The 16989-nt window shown below is 44.8% G+C and overlaps 1 protein-coding gene across 11 annotated transcripts in view; it reads right to left on the bottom strand.

The window, feature by feature from the left end:
• LOC147009915 (sodium-dependent multivitamin transporter-like) overlaps positions 1 to 16989 on the bottom strand; it is a 38860-nt gene that overhangs the window by 9615 nt on the left and 12256 nt on the right. For 10 of the 11 annotated variants that reach the window (XM_085862611.1, XM_085862614.1, XM_085862615.1 and 7 more), the window contains exons 4-12: positions 11402 to 11453; positions 11205 to 11272; positions 9392 to 9546; positions 7086 to 7226; positions 4861 to 4990; positions 4604 to 4692; positions 2928 to 3040; positions 2754 to 2821; positions 2289 to 2375 (exon numbers count right to left, since the gene is read on the bottom strand). In XM_085862611.1, the coding sequence (XP_085718737.1) occupies positions 2289 to 2375; positions 2754 to 2821; positions 2928 to 3040; positions 4604 to 4692; positions 4861 to 4990; positions 7086 to 7226; positions 9392 to 9546; positions 11205 to 11272; positions 11402 to 11453 (903 nt within the window). Of the gene's footprint in view, positions 1 to 2288; positions 2376 to 2753; positions 2822 to 2886; positions 3041 to 4603; positions 4693 to 4860; positions 4991 to 7085; positions 7227 to 9391; positions 9547 to 11204; positions 11273 to 11401; positions 11454 to 16989 lie in introns of all 11 variants that reach the window. The other variant, XM_085862620.1, reaches the window with a different exon arrangement.

The following is a 16989-nucleotide window of genomic DNA, read 5'->3' as shown; positions in this document are numbered from 1 at the left end:
CCACTCCTTAGTTGCCCTGGCTGTGTGTTTCGGGTCGTTGTCATGCTGGAAGACCCAGCAACGCCCCATCTTCAATGCTCTTATTGAGGGAAGGAGGTTGTTGGCCAAGATCTCACGATAGATGGCCCCATCCATCCTCCCCTCAATACGGTGCATTCGTCCTGTCCCCTTTGCAGAAAAGCAGCCCCAAAGAATGATGTTTCCACCTCCATGCTTCACGGTTGGGATGGTGTTCTTGGGGTTGTACTCATCCTTCTTCTTCCTCCAAACATGGCGAGTTGAGTTTAAACCAAAAAGCTCTAGTTTGGTCTCATCAGACCACATGACCTTCTCCCATTCCTCCTCTAGATCATCCAGATGGTCATTGGCAAACTTCAGACGGGCCTGGACATGAGCTGGCTTGAGCAGAGGGACCTCGCGTGTGCTGCAGGATTTTAATCCATGACGGCGTAGTGTGTTACTTATGGTTTTCTTTGATACTGTGGTCACAGCTCTCTTCAGGTTATTGACCAGGTCCTGCCGTGTAGTTCTGGGCTGATCCCTCACCTTTCTCATGATCATTGAGGCTCCACGAGGTGAGATCTTGCATGGAGCCCCAGACCGAGGGAGATTGACTGTTATCTTGAACTTCTTCCATTTTCTAATAATTGCACCAACAGTTGTTGCCTTCTCACCAAGCTGCTTCCTATTGTCCTGTAGCCCATCCCAGCCTTGTGCAAGTCTACAATTTTGTCCCTGATGTCCTTAGACAGCTGTCTGGTCTTGCCCATTGTGGAGAGGTTGGAGTCTGATTGATTGAGTGTGGACAGCTGTCTTTTATGCAGATATTGAGTTCAAACAGGTTCAGTTAATACAGGTAATGGGTGGAGAATGGGAGGGCTTCTTGAAGACAAAACTAAGGTCTGTGAGAGCCGGAATTCTTACTGGTTGGTAGGTGATCAAATACTTATTTCATGCAATAAAATGCAAATTAATTATTTAAAAATCATACAATATTATTTTCAGGATTTTTGTTTTAGATTCCGTCTTTCACAGTTGAAGTGTACCTATGATAAAAATTACAGACCTCTACGTGCTTTGTAAGTGGGAAAACCTGCAAAATCGGCAGTGTATCAAATACTTGTTCTCCCCACTGTAGTTACCATTACTCATCTTTGGGCATGCTCACACCACTCTGCAGTAAACATGTGCACAATCAAGAAATAAAGTCATGGGACACCCTTTTACAGTTGAGAATTGACGCGTGTCTGATGAACATAAATAGAGGGAGACGGTACAAATTCGTCCGTGAAGAGCCTCGTTTCTCAGTTTCAAAGCACATTTTACCTTCGCCAAACCCCCAAATGCTGACAGAGGTCTGAAAACCACAGCGGTTAACTTGGTTTCATTAAGGAATGATAATTTGCTGTCAACCTGGACACCTCTATCAGGACAAATTTCACCAGCCTTAGCCATTCTGAAAAGAACTAATGGGAGTGCAATCAAAGCAGAAAACCACAAGCAACACCAACACAAACATAAGGTCATCCTTTTTTGCATTAAGCACATGGTATAATTTTCTGAGGGACAGCTGAGCTATCAATGCAGTGCCCACTGAAGGTTGGAGCAGGAATTGTAATTTGTTCATTGTGCCAACGAGAGTTTGCCTCATCTTCGCGAAAGACACCATGGGCCAACTACTGCCGGCAGATGGGACACCCAGCTTAACGACCATCCGAGGGACAGCACCCACATTGATGCATATCCCTACCTGTGAAACACCAAGATGACAGTTTATAGCTGGGTTGAGATTTAAACTCAGAAAAGCCAGCTCAGAAACGAGTGTGCATTCCTTTTGGCTATCCTGCCAGCCCATGTCAGATCTGGAAAGCCCCTAAAATAGCAATATTACATCACCTCAAGAGGGAAGAGAAGCCTGCAACAAATTGTTAGAGTAGACAAGATTCACTGGCAGCAAATCACCACATTGTAACCAAAGGATTTGGAGTCATTGGAATGTCAGACAAGCATGAGTCGAGTTTGGGCTCGACAAAGTCATTTTGTCTGTGGGATATATTGAACACCAATTGTGGGCTCAACTGATAAACTCTAAAAGAAGAACGGGCCATCCAACACAAGAACAATATCACCTCTAACCTACCAAAAACTAGTAATTAGTGTTTGACTAATTGATGCAAGGGTAGACCATAAAATATAGCAAACAGCCCAACACCAAGACTTATGACATAACAAAATAAAGTCTGAAGACTTTCCATGGGGTGATGTACATTACATTACAAAATACTCACCAAAGGATTAGTCCATGGAAAGAACATTCCAGCACAAAAAAGACCAAGAAGAGGACCTCCCAGCATTCCAAAAATACTTATGGCAGCCTAGAGGTCATGGGAGCAATAGGATCGAAAAGCAAGGAATAAAAGCCAAAAATGAACAGTAATTTGTTTTTATATACATTTCAGCATATTTGAAAGCAGCCAACAACTCAATCTTGGTGGAAAAAAAAAATGTGGCAAGGGTAGAAAGGAATGAAACAAAGGAAGAGTTTTCGGAGGAGGAAGAAAGAGAACTCAGAATAAAAGGGGACAACATGAAGCACCTCAAATTGGCACTTGCTTTAAAATCAAAGTCCAAATTCAGACCAAATCCAATAATTGTACGTTTTGGTTCAGGATCACAAACCAAAATATAAATAAAGGGGCAAAGGTTGTTCTACAACATGTTGAACCATTTACATGAGAATTCAGAACGGCTACCTGCAACACCGATCCCATGTATGAAGCGATGAAGGCAATGACCAAGCAAAGTAATCCATAGCCAAAGGCTGGAACACAGGTAGGTAATCCAGGTGAGCCAAGCATTACAAGATCAAATCATATATATATCCACCAGCAATTGAAGTGCGGAAGGTTCACAACACTGACACACACCCAGGACTTTGGAAAGGAGGGTGGCACGTTCTTCCGTCATATCGCGATGGCACGGACGAATGAAATCCTCCATCGTCACAGTTGCCAAAGCATTGAATGCAGATGAGATTGTGCTGAGTGAATAAAAGTGAAGGAAACTTTATTAAAATGGTGCACACTTGTACAAGGGAGCTTTCTGTCAAAGTAATAATAATAATACAAGTTCTATTCCAATCAACTTTAATGTAGGAGGCCATTAGGCCCATCAAAGCCTGTGCAATGCTTGTTTATCCATGCTCTTGCCTTTTAAAATGTTGAGCACCAAGCAAGGAAGCAGCACATATCATTTTAAAGTCTTTGGTCGGACTCGGCTGGGGTTCGAACCACTGACCTTCCAGAATCGGAGCGGACGCTCCAACGATTACAGCACCGAGTCGGGTTTTTATTTGAAGCAAATATATAATTGACCTCATGGAAGAGCTTCATGACAGAGTAAAAGTTAACATCCTGACAAATAAAATATGTGGACATCAAGCAAGTTCGGGGATAAGTTAGCACTGTGCCAAACTTGAATTGGAGAAACAAAGAACGGCCAATCTCAACGAAAGGGAATGAAGGCCCAATGAGGGCTAAGAGACCTCCAGCAAGTATGGATGATGGTGGTGCAATGCTTTGGGTAAAATTAAAGACTGGAGGGAAGGATAAGACTGAAATTCAGTTTAGTAAACATGTGGGAGAAAATAAAAAGGACTCGAGGTTGTCAGAAAGATGTGCACCCAGGTAAAAGTCCAATTCGAAATAAAGGCCGAGTCATGACTATAGACATCAAACTTAGAATGCCATGTTCCCTCTTGAATACAAGTGAAACGAGAAGGTGGATAGAACACGTTACCCCGTGCAGTGTTTAAGTACATCCTTAAATATAAAATAAAATGATTTTAAAGATTGTTTAAAAAATAATAATAATAATAAAAGTCCAGAAGTTTGCACAATGGAAACAGTCTGATACACCACCCTATAGAACATGCCCACATACTGCTAAATGGAAGAGTTTTGGAAGTCGCAATAAAAGTGATTTGTGTTCTACTGTACATATCAAGAATATGATTAAAAAAATTTTTTAAATAATTCAAGATGGTAAAAGTCATTTCAATAAATTCCAGAATTTACCACCATTTTCTGCAGTGTATTTTACACCACCTTATCTACCACACTGAATTAGTTCTTCGTGCCCGTTTGTATCATACGACGTCCATAAAAACAGTAAGTTTCCCGTTTGGAATGATTTTGAATTTGTTTGACTGCCAGACAGGTAGACAGACAAAACAAATTCTCTCTCCAAGCGCAAGTGCAATCGGGATGAATTCAAAAGATAAAGTACATACTGTTGAACAACAGTTTTATTTTTCTGATTCATGTTCAAAATATAACATTCCATTTAAATGCGTTGTTCCTCGATCATAAACTGATGTTTGTGGAGACAAACCTTAACCATTTGATTAATGTGTATGGGGCAATTACCTTACCAAGTCATTAAACACAAAGCCCCCTCCCACAATTCTCAATGTAAAAATGCCAATTATTTAAGAAAACAAACTTCCTCCAAATGCTAACTGCTAACAGTTTGGGGGGGGGGGGTCGGGGGAAGGGAGAGAGGAAAAAAAATGTTGGCTCTGGCGTGACAAAGGGTTCCTTACCTCAGGGCACCACTAAAAATGCAGGCGACGAACAAGCCGGGCAATCCTGGAAAGTTGTGCAGAACATCCATGACGAAATATAGGACCATCTGGGTCGGAACAAACAGTAGGCTCAAAAACACATCGACAAAGTCAGTGGAAACACTTCCTGCCACCTCCAGGGACTTCACAACACATTAAGAATGAACTAGTGGAACACTTCACCAAGAGCAAACAAATTCTAATACAGTATGATGTTGCAGTGCAAACCAACTAACCTGGTCATTACTTTCCACCTTATGCATGACTAGAGGGTTGCACTCGCCGTAACGAGCGAACATCACAAGCCCGACGAGGCTGGTCAGGGCCAGCATTACTTGCTGGCAAGGGAACACAACATAACAAGCACTGCACTCAGGGGAAGGGTGCATGGGGGGAGGGGATTGGTGACAGAAAAAAAAAAATGATTAGTGACAGTTTGTGAATCACCAACAGGGAAGGAGAGAGAAGGGGAAAACAAAAACAAACACATTTGGGAATCATGGGAAGGGGGATTTATGATTACAATATAGCTCAAGTGGATAAATCATTCCATGGAGAGCTTTAACGAGCATTTGGCCTTATCAAAAAAATTTAATACGAGAAAACTGTCAACATTGATCTCACATGTATGACCTAGTCGAGCGGAACAAAGACCACAGCAAAGTGGCTGAAGGCTGCAGTTTTTGCTCACAAAGAGAGGTGACGACAGAGGCGTACAGTCGTGGCCAAAAATATTGGCACCCTTGCACTTTTTTCAAACAACTCAACTTTCTCTAAAAATAAGCTGAAATTGACAAAAGTATTCAGTCTCTGCAATTCTTTATTTCACTGTTCATATTACAGAACCTTTGTTTTTGATTCAGAACTGAATATATCCTTTTAAAATCAGAAAACAAAAAGAAACGGCATTGACAAAAATATTGACACCCGAGACTTGATATTTGGTAGCACGTCCTTCGGACAAAATAACTGCAGTCAAGCGCTTTCTATAGCCATGAGTGAGTTTCCTACACCACTCTACTGGCAGTTTGTCCTACTCTTCTTGTGCAAACTGCTCCAGTTCTCCCAGATTTGGAGGGCACCTTCTCCCAACTGCTGTTTTCAGATTGCCCCAAAGGTGTTCAATGGGGTTGAGGTCTGGACTCGTAGCTGGCCACTTCAGAGCAGTCCAGCATTTTGTCTTGAACCATTCCTGTTTGCTTTTTGAAGTGTGTTTGGGGTCATAATCAGACTGCGAGACCCCTGACCTTCGACAGAGACCCAGATTTCTGACACTCAGTTGAACATTGTGCTCCAAAATGCCTTGGTAATCTCCTGATTTCATGAAGTCATACACACAATCAAGGTACCCATTGCCAGAGGCAGCACAGCAACCCTAAAAACATCACTGAACCTCCTCTATGTTTGACTGTAGGGAAGGTGTTCTTTTCTTTGAATGTTTCATTTTGTTTTCTGCAAATATAGAGATTATGTGCTTTACCAAAAAGCTCTAATTTGGTCTTATCTGTCCACAGAGCATTCTCACAGAAGGGTTTTGGCTTGTTCAGGTGTGTTTTGGAAAACCAGTCAGGCTTTCTTATGTCTCCATCTCTGAGCAGAGGGGCCCTTCTGGGTCTCCTACCATAGAACCCCCTTTCATCGAGATGGCGACGGATGGTGCGAGTTGAAACTGTCGTACCTTGTATCTGTTTGGAAGTTGATAGAGGTGCTTTCTCTCCACCATTCGAACAATCCTTCACTGCAATCTTCGATCAAGTTTTCTGTGGCCACCACGTCCAGGGAGGTTGGCTACAGTGTCATAAGTCTTAATCTTCCTAATAACATTGCGTACAGTAGACACAGGAACATCAAGGTCTCTGGAGATGGACTTATTGACACGAGATTGTCCAAGCTTGGCTACAATGTTGTCCGACATTCTCATACAATTCTCTGGGTTTTTTTCTTTTCTCCGTGCTCATTGCAGTACACACAGTGACAAAACAGCAGAACGACTCCTTTTCTCTATTCAAACTGGCTGAATGAGTGATTTTTATATTGCAGGTCCCTGCAACTCACCATAGGCGAGTTCAATTCCAAAGTAAAGGAGAATCACCTGCTTGAAATCTATTCCTAACAACTTCGAAAAGGTGCCAATAATATTATCTGGGCTATTTTCGGATTTGTGTGTGGAATCAGCAAAAATGTAGTAATTTTTTCAGCCTTTTTGTTTTGTTTTGTTTTGTTCCGCTGCAAACCAAAGAAATACATATGTGGATACCAAAAGATTTTTTTTTAATTTCAACAATTTTCTGGAAGAAATGGTGCATTATTTGAAAAATGTGCAAGAGTGACATTTTTGGCCACGGCAGTATATGGCAAGCAGCAGTTAACAAAAGTTATACAATACTGTAGTTTAAATTGGCATGGACACTTGTAAATACACCACATTCACAATTGCATCCAAAATGTTTCGTTTTCTCACATCTGGGCCTCACGGAGGGAGCGAGAGCTGAGGTAACGCTGAACTTGTGCCTGGTTGACTCCGTACAGTGACAGCATCATGAACATGCCACCCACAGACAGCGTCCAGAATGTATGACGCACGAAGGGGTCTGGGTTCATGCTGAGGATTCAAAGGATAAAATAAACACGTAAATAAATGAGAGAGAGAATTGCTTTGCAATACGTCTTCCACCGATGCCAATGAATGTTCGGGAGATTACAATTAGTTTGCAGTCAACACGCTCGAGCCGACATCGGAGCAAAAATGAAGAGGAAACTCTGACACCACGTTTCATTCGTTTCTTGGTTTTGCCCATTTCATAATAAAAACTAGATGGTATTGATTGAATACATACCCTGCACAGTCTTGAGAAGGACTTGGTGCGAGCGAGCTCTCGTTTTGTTTTGTTTAATTGAGTTTTATTTTTTTTTCTTTCTCCTTCTTTGATCAAATATGGCTGCCAGACGAAATGACACGATGGTCATCTTTCTAAAAATTCTGTTCAAATTCCAAGTCAATCGGATGAAAATTGTAAATTTTAGAAATTCGGTCTATGTTGACCTTTTGGCCCGTGTTGACTGCAAAAGTAGTTGGTGGTTGAATTTTGTATGAAGTGTACAAGAAGTCAAGTCTGAAGTCCGAGGCAAGATCAAAAAGGGGGCAAGGAATCAGAAGAAGAGTGACAGGAACCAGTAAGACCACAAGTAACTGGAGAAGCTTTCTTCGAAATTATAGCAACAAGACTGAGCTGTTTCACTTCCTTGCGGAAAAGATGTGTGAAGCACAGACGACAAGCACAGTCATCGTCACAAAAGGAGAAGATGCCATTAGCAACACAAGGAAGTCACTGGATGCTGTGTCTCCATGTTGTCATGAAGAAGCTGACACTCGAATATTTGTACACGCCAGGGATGCAACGACGGATGGTAGCAAGTCCATTTTCATTTAGGCTAATGACACGGACGTACTAGTCATAGCAATATCTGTACTGCCATCCTTACAGGAACTAGGTCTTGAGAACAAGTGGATTGCCTTTGGCCAAGGAGCCAAGGTGCGATGGATTCCAGTCCATGAGGTAGTTTCTGCAATAAGGCATGAGAAAGCTAGAGGGATCCCATACTTCCATGCGTTCACTGGATGTGACGTCATGTCTGCCTTCCGCGGTAAAGAGAAGAAAACTGCATGGCAGACTTGGAACGTCTTTGATGATGTTTCTGAAACATTCACCAATCTTAACCAGCATCCAACATTGATTCGTGATCTTGACATTTTTGCAGTTATTATTTTTTTTTTTCAAATGGCCAATCAGGCAGATTTGATTAGAATCCCCTGGAGAACAAATGTGCCAAATTTGATGCTTGTATCATCATTTGCACGATTCCTCTTAAAAATTGCTGTTATCTGCCCCACTAAAACAAACACTCACCCCCCCCCCACCCCCAAAACTCATGTGATGGTGGGTGTTACTGCACTTCCAACTGTGCGGAACCTGGAAAATTGTTAACCATCGACGTTGTATTATTTTGCTTCACCTCCATGTCATCAAAAATCCGTTATGGCCTGGTTGGCTTCAACCCTCAGTTATTTAATCCTAATATTTGAAAGTGTCACCAGTATTTCCTCAAAACCACTCATGAGCTGCAATGCTTCCTTGGATAAACGCAAGCGAGCATTGACCGATGCAATGACCAAGATGTTCTTCAATGACTTATAAAAAGTTTTAATTTTCTGTTTGAGGACTTACCTACTTCATTAATGACAACTCGTGGGTACTCCCTTTTCAGCCCACATACGGTAGGCAATGGTGCTGTGGCAGTCTTGGAAATACATTTTATAATTTTTTTATTGATCACAACTTGTACTCCAGATCACAATTTTGAGAACGCTCCATGATATTATTGAATAAAATGAAGGAGGGTGTGTAATACCGCCTACCATCAAAGGAGGCGCTATTTCCACCACATACACACAGTAGATACTGTATATACAAACTGGGTCACCCAATCAAGATCAGGTTATTTAGACTTCAGTGAACCATCAAGAATATTGAGGTTTAAAGCTGTCACAAAAATTAACCCAAGAGTGCACAATGACAATGATGGGGCAAACGGCCTCATTTCCTTGTTTTTCAGACATACAATTGCCTTGAAGGTGTGGCATCTCCCAAGCAGCAAGGTCAAAGTGCACAAGATCATCCCCCCCCCCCTTCCTCCCTCAGTATTTGTTCAAGTCTTTCACGATTGTTACTCTTTCTGCTATCCACCTACAAGATCAAAGTCACTTACTCAACCGGTGAGATCCTGCCTCCCTCAATGGCTAGGTCCCAGACACGGCCAATCCCTCCAACTTCATTTGCTCCGACGATGATGACCGACAGCAGGCCGGAAACCATGACAAATGTCTGGAATACGTCTGTCCACACAACAGCACGCAATCCCCCCTTAAGGGGAAAGGGAGGGAGAATGGTGGCAAGTCAGCAGGTAGATATAACCGTATCGACCACAGCCAATTGGGGAGAAACCATGGAAACAGTGCTTGTTAAATACAAATATTTCAGTGAAGAAATCAAGGAATAGATGAACTTTTCAAACTGCCATTCGATTTATTCAACTTTCCATTCGACATCCACATTCTAGAATTTGGAATTAGGCCAGGGTACAAAAGCTCACAATCTGCAGGGGGATCCTCAACAAACAGAAGCTTAGGCAGGCAAGGCTTAAATTGATGAGGAACGATGAGGAAATCCTTGTCTGCCCGTCGCTGGATATTCACTCGTGGTTGGTGTGCGACAGACGTTCTTCTGGGACCTGAACGGATCGCACGTTGCCACAAGCCCGGGCAAAGTGACGAAGCAGGAGATAACACGCCGACTCGAGGTGGAAAAGCTCAAGCGGAGCATCCCAGGGAAGTACACGCTACACTCCCAGACCTATGCACAACTAGGTTAGGATATCTATCTATCTCTATCTCTATCTCTCTGTCTGTCTGTCTGTCTGTCTGTGTCTGTACAAAAGAGCATTCATTACTGATTCACAATTTGCTCTGGCACGACAGCGTACTACACCACACCTCTCTCCCACACCTTAGACACAAGTATTTCTCCCGCCTCCCTCCCCCAAAGCGTACTGGGTTGCATTGGTCGGCAGACCGCACCAGGTATTGTGAGGCTGTGAGTCCACATCAGCTCTCTTTCCTTTCTGGCTATCTAATCATCATCGGGTTTGTGTGTGTATGTGATGGCGCCTGTCATGGCATAAGTTAAGATTGTAGAATATATAACGGGATAAGTCTGCTCTGTGTCTGCTTTTGTAAATTGCTCGTCTTTTGTCACACCCCATAAATTCCTCGATTCCTATCCCTGCTGTACATACCAATAAACCCCATTCACTGTGCCACATGCCTTTCCTCACTTGATTGTAAATAAATGCTTTGTATAGAAATGTTCCCAGCTCATTTTCGTCTTTTCTTTCATTGGTCCAGCATGGTTCGTATCCGAGCTTCGCCGGGACGTTATCCCCCAACGATCTGATCACCCAACAAAGGTGATCCGGTTTGAACAAGGCGAACCGAGGGCGTGTCCCCCAGTAATTAGATCACATGACCATTAGGTAAACGGTATTTGACGGAAGACCCTAAGTCATGTGGTCAAGTTATTGCCGTTCACGGTCGATTAGCAATGCGCCACGTCACAAAGTTATCCGTGTGTGACGGCCTGTGATTCCAGAGAGTATGGTGGGAACCCCGGGTAGCTTCACCCCCCCCCCCTCCTGGTCTTCTCACCCCGACCGAATCCACAACAATATGTATCATGGTACATATAGTCCAGTTAATATCTCCACCTTGATAACATTATTACTTGACATGACTGCTGACCTCTTGACCGAATAATCTAATCAGTTCATCTTTACATAATTACACATACTGTGTTTGTACCAAGTTTGACTTTAGATCCCTTCAGCCATTCTTAAGTTATCACGGTAACGAAAACCTAACACGGATGGACGGATGAACGGACAGACAGAGACAGAAAACATAATGCCTCCGGCAACTTTGTCATAAAGGGGGACAGTCATTAGCATGTTAATCAAAATATCTTACCATTGTGGTGTAGATGGTGCACACACCTCCCAAAAGGACCACCGATAACCACACATTCAGGCCGGTTACTGTTGCAGAGGGAAAGGAGAGTAGCGATGAACAAAGATAACAAAAAAACTCCAATCACATGAACAGCAAGGATAAAGGCAAGACGCAGATATACTACATATGAAGATGGATATAGAATATCAACCTACCTGCATTGAGAGCCAAAGCAGGTGTGTACAAAACCACACCCATGTACACGACCTGTAAAGAACACAAAGCAAGGAGAGCATCACATTTACAAGAATAGCACCATCCTTTCCTCAACAGTTGTATTAATGGGTTGTATTATGTTGAGATGTCAATAGTTAATCAGGCTACTTTCCTGTCCTTTGTTGTGCCAGACCTCCAAATGATGATAATTCCCACCAAGTGTTTTTCAGCAATTCTCAAAAGCATGTGACCATTGCACACCACCAGGCCGACATGTGAAATTCTACAAATATCCTCTACTCCCACTACTCAACCCCAATCCCACCCAATTATTTTGGGGGAGAAAAAAAATTAAAATAAAGGATTCCATAATAAAGTTGCACTTTGTGTCAATTAAAGTATTGTTACGTTTGAGGGGGGGGTATGCATTCAAAGGGTAATTAGGATGTTTAATTAGGTATGCCATGCTGTTCGAGTTTACCAGGATCTCGATGTAATAAGTAGCAATTCAGTGGTGATAAGTTGTCTAGTAAATGTTCATTTCTTCAAGGGGGAAATGATAATTGTCACGTAATTAGATAGGGACACGGGATAGGGTAAGTGTGTCTGCGTAAACCCCTTTTGGTATTCTCTGGAGACTGGCCGTGACGTCACAGGACAGTGCAGCGGATGGCTCCGCCCCGTGATCACAATTGGCAGAAGGCGACGGCGGTGGGCCAATAAACGGCTTGATTGGAAGTGATGAGAACAGGAGGATAAAAAGGTTCTGTTCGGGGTCGAAAAGGAAGAGGAAGAAGATCTGGACAAAAAGATCGTGGTTTTTTTTGGTGTGGAGGCTGTTGCGCGGAGAGCGTCCTTGTTGTTGTGCTGATTCGATCGTGTTCTTCATCGTGTCTTGGAGCCTTGCTGAGCCTCGTGCCTCACCTTGGTTGGCTCTGGGGTTCTGCTGACTCTGAGTACGGGGTCGAACGGCGGGCGGACCTGCCTCCCTCTCCTGCTCGCAACTTGGCGCCAGAACTGGTTCCCTGGCGGCTGTGAGCGGACTTTGGCCAAGACCAGGAGGTCGACAGCACCACGGTTTCTCCTGCCCCCTTGACGAGAGCAAGGCCAGCTCGTCCAACGCCGATCCAGGGACAGTTGCGTCCACACCACGGTCCAGCCTGACCACCAGAAATAGCTACTGTGTGTGTGTGTGTGTGTGTGTGTGTGTGTGTGTGTGTGTGTGTGTGTGTGTGTGTGTGTGTGTGTGTGTGTGTGTGTGTGTGTGTGTGTGTGTGTGTGCTTGGCGCCTTAGAGGGTTTGAGATCTGTATATTCATTGGAATTGTCTGTGTTTTTTCCCCACGCCCGATCCCACACCATCCCGTCGAATCGCCCCGGATCCCTTTTCTTGCCGAGTCTTGTTATTTCTGGTTAATAGTAAAAACGAATAAACATCATCAACTCAGTGAAAAGCGACTCGTGCCACCTTCCTCGTCCCGTTTGCGGTAGAGCGATTAGAACCGCCATGTTTGGGTTATAAATAAATAAACCGCCTCCATCGTTTCGGCTCATTCTACGTTGGCGGGACTGTTCAAGTCCCGTGGACGTCACATTGGTGTCAGGGTGTTGGATGTTCGAACCCCTCTAAATTATATTTGGTATCGGGAGAATATACCATGATTAAAATCTCGCCACGAATTGGAATATAAAATTACCACAGAAAAGCGCGCGAGCGCGGGAAAATTTTGGTGGGATTTTTCAAATTTAAATTAATTGGCGGCAAACGGGACTTCTGCACCATGGTGGATGTGCAGATGTTTGAGGAGGAAGGCCACGTGTCTGGCAGTGAGTCAGGGGAAGAAGGGAGAGACGGGGGTAGGGTTGGAACCTCCCCCATTCCGAGCGTGGACCGTGCTTCATCGCCCGTAATGGAGCCGGCAGCGCCGGAAACCGGCACGATGACGATCTGGACAATGTTGGAACGTTTAATGAGTGCAATTACAGCACAGGGGGCAAAAATGACGGCACAGGGGGCACAAATGGCAGAAATGACGGCACAAATGGAAAATCAATTCGTGACACAGAGGGCAGAAATGACGGCACAAATGGAAAATCAATTCGTGACACAGAGGGCAGACATGACGGCACAGGGGGCAGAAATGACGGCACAAATGGAAAATCAATTCGTGACACAGAGGGCAAAAATGACGGCACAGGGGGCAGAGATGGCGGATCGATTGGGGGTAATGGGGGAACAGTTGGGTGCACAGATTGATTTAATGAGGGATGAATTGGGGGAAAAGATGGAGAAAATGAAAACTGAGATGCAGGAGTGTGTGGATGTTAAATTGGGAGAAATACAAAGTAAATTCGAGGATAGATTGGAGGAAACAAAGGTAGAAATTACATTGGAGGGGGAAAATATACGAAAAAAATTGGTAGATAAAATTGATGCAACGAACATTCGGGTTGATAAAGTGGATGAAAGCCTGGAACGTCATCGTGCCTGTGTGGATGCTCGTATGCAGCTGCAGGTTGAAGAGTGGGGAGAGCTGAGGAAGCAAGGGATGAATTTGGCGGAGGAGGTAAAAGGATTGGAGGCTCGTTTGGACGAACAAGATCAAATTATGAGCCAAGATGAAGTCTTGGATAAAGGCCTGGTAGAGCCGTCTTTTGTAAGTAGAGTGTCCGGGTTGGTTGATGAGCAGCTACAAACTCGCGACGGAGCCTTGGAGGAGGTTGTGCGGGCCCAGAAGATCCTGCGGGAAGAGGTGAATCGGTCCATTCAACGTTTGGAACAGGAGGCAAAATTGACCCATGAGACCCTCACCACAAAACATTTTTGGCCACAGTGGGCTCCGAAATTGGATACGCAGCCACAAGGGTGTTTGATCCCTGGGCTGGATTCGGACAAGGGAGAAACTGAGAAGCGGGCTACCGTAAAAGTGATCCCCCTGGTAAATTTTGACGGGTCAGGGAGCGTTGAAGCTTTTCTGACGCAATTTTAGTGCATTTCCCGACTAAGCGGGTGGAATGAGCGGGAACGTACAGGGAATTTGGCGGCAACGTTGCGGGGACCAGCCGCAGATGTGTTAAACGTGATCGCGGAGGGATGTTGACCAGCTCCCACATTTGCGAGGCGTTGAGCCGTCGGTTTGGGTTCGCGGCAAACTGTGATCTGGTGCGGGCCCAGCTCCAGCACCGCAGATTAAAGCCGGGTGAGACAGTGCAGGAGCTGGCACAGGACATTTACCAATCAGTCAGGATCGCGTATCGGGACCTTACAGTGGAGGCATGGGACAGACTGGCACTAGAGAAATTTTTAGCTGCTCTTCCGGACCCTGAGGTCCGAGCGCTAGTGGAGCGACAGGATCCACCCACCGTTCACCGAGCGGCTGAGTGCGCAGCCAAGCTGGCCTCGTGGAGGCAGCCGGGTCGGGTGCCCGAGAGGCCATCGGTGACGGTCCGACAGGCGGAGATCCAGGATCAAGGAGAGGGGCTGGGAGAAATTGGCATTACCCAAATGTTTCAGGAAATTTGCCAGAAACTGTTAAGTTTGATAAGGGGTAATTCGGTAGTTGGTGTGCCAAAGCGGCGGGGTCCAGCCCAGCCAATAGAGCAATTTTATTATGGCCGAGGGGGTCCGGAACCGGAAGAGACATTACACCGATACCCACGGGGGCCTTTTATGGGGAGTTGTTTCCGGTGCGGGCGAAGAGGACACATGCAACGATATTGCCGGTACCTGGCGATGGAGGGACCCTCCAATAGACTTTTAGACTCGGAGAGGGTGAATCCTCCTGCTGAACCGCCAGGTCTATCCGAGATGCCCTTTCATAGGTCGGGTCCGGAGATCACTGTCGGGGGTCGGGGAGACTAGATTGGGCTGAGCATATACGGCCATGCTCGGCTGCTGAGATTGTGGCGAAGTGCCCTCCTTTGGTGAAAAAAAATGAATTGTGGGAAAATTGGCATGGGTTTGTGAGTTCTGCTGGGTTTTAGAGTGACAATCGGGACAGTGGGTAATTGGTAACAAAGCGGGCACAAGTGGCTGTCCAATGGCTGGTGCGTGGATCGGGTGAGAAGTGCTGTGTGAGTTGTTTTAAGTTAAGAAGTGAAATGTATGGTGCACACATTGATTTTTTATTGGACATGGTGTGGTAACAGGGAAGGTCATGGTCGGCGAAGTGTTAGAAATGCAGGTGTCACATGTAAGGCCGATGGGGTGGGGGAGTCATGTGGGTTTTGTGGGTGGGGATGATGTGCTTGTCCACAGGGATTGCTGAAGCTCACGGTGAGCGTGAATTGCGACCCCCTTCAAGGAGATTCACCACCTGGTGGCTAATGGTGACAGTGTCTGGAGGCAACTGGGAGAGGGTCTGGTTGGGCGACCAAGGCGGGTAGGACCTTGGCGACCCAGGAAGGCCAGAGGAGCCAGTGAGACCCCTTCCAGAGTGTTGTACGGGATTAGAGCTGATGGCTACCAGGGGGGAGGGAATCAAAGGGAGCGGGGCGGAGAAACGTCCGGGTTGGATTAAAGCTTACCTGTGGGCATGGTTGCACCTGAGATGCCCCCATCATCTTGTGGTAACCCACCCCACGGCCACGACGGGATTCAGCCTGCATGATTAAATGCATGTGATGATGACCATGGTGTGAGTGTTGTGAAGATGTATGAGTCCCACTCGATCCCGCACAACTTGACATGTGCAGCAAGGGCATGATGTCCGCATAATTTTGGGGCAAGCAAATTTGAAAATTGGCTCCCCAGGTAACGCTGGGTCTATTAGCATCCACTGGGGGAGGCGGTCAAGTGTAAATATCCTGTGAATAGTGTCGTTAAGGCTTAGAGTAGGAATGTAAAGTATAAGTGTTGTGTTTTTGTGGAACCTTTTGTTTCCCCTCCCCAGATCACTGGAAGAGTGCTGGGCAAGAGCGATGATCCAGAAGATGGAGTGCATAATCAAAGGTCATAATCCTTGACCTTTGACCTTTAAAGTTCACAAAGGTCAAATTTTCAAATTTGTGGGAATCGAACCGGGTTTTCGACCTTCTTCGACGAACTAACTCCATTAAGCTATAGCACGTATCCTGTTTCCTTATTTTAATGTCCACAACATTGTTTTGGGACCTTTAAAGGTTATGCAAAGGTCAAATTTTTAAAGTTGTTGAACGAAACCGGGTTTTTGACATTTTGCAGCTAATAACCTGTCACTCGTACCACATCATGTTGATCATTTTTATAACTTGGTCAAACATTATCACATTGTCTCATCCTTGACTTCTGAAACTATCTACATCGTCAAATACCGCTCGTGAACCATCATCGTCTTCAGACTTGTCATGTCATTATTATTATTTTAACTTATTCCCCATGAGAAGTACTTGCTATGTGCCAACTTTCAATTTTTTACTTTGTGCGGTTTCGGAGATAAAGATGTCCAAAGTATTTCCATTTTTCAACATGGCTGCAACGCCACATGACCCTTGATGTCATAATTATCAATAAAGCATTCTACACGAGTAATCGCTCCGATGGTGAAAATTTCATCTCAATCCGAGAAACACAAGTTACGGAGAAAAACAAGTTCTGCGCGGACAAGCAA

This window comes from Eptatretus burgeri, chromosome 17 (assembly GCF_056783735.1).
Source record: "Eptatretus burgeri isolate ZD-2024b chromosome 17, Ebu_testis_v1, whole genome shotgun sequence".
NCBI classification, from domain to species: domain Eukaryota; kingdom Metazoa; phylum Chordata; class Myxini; order Myxiniformes; family Myxinidae; genus Eptatretus; species Eptatretus burgeri.
Note: the sequence above shows the minus strand (reverse complement) of the source record. Positions and strands in the feature narration are given on the sequence as shown.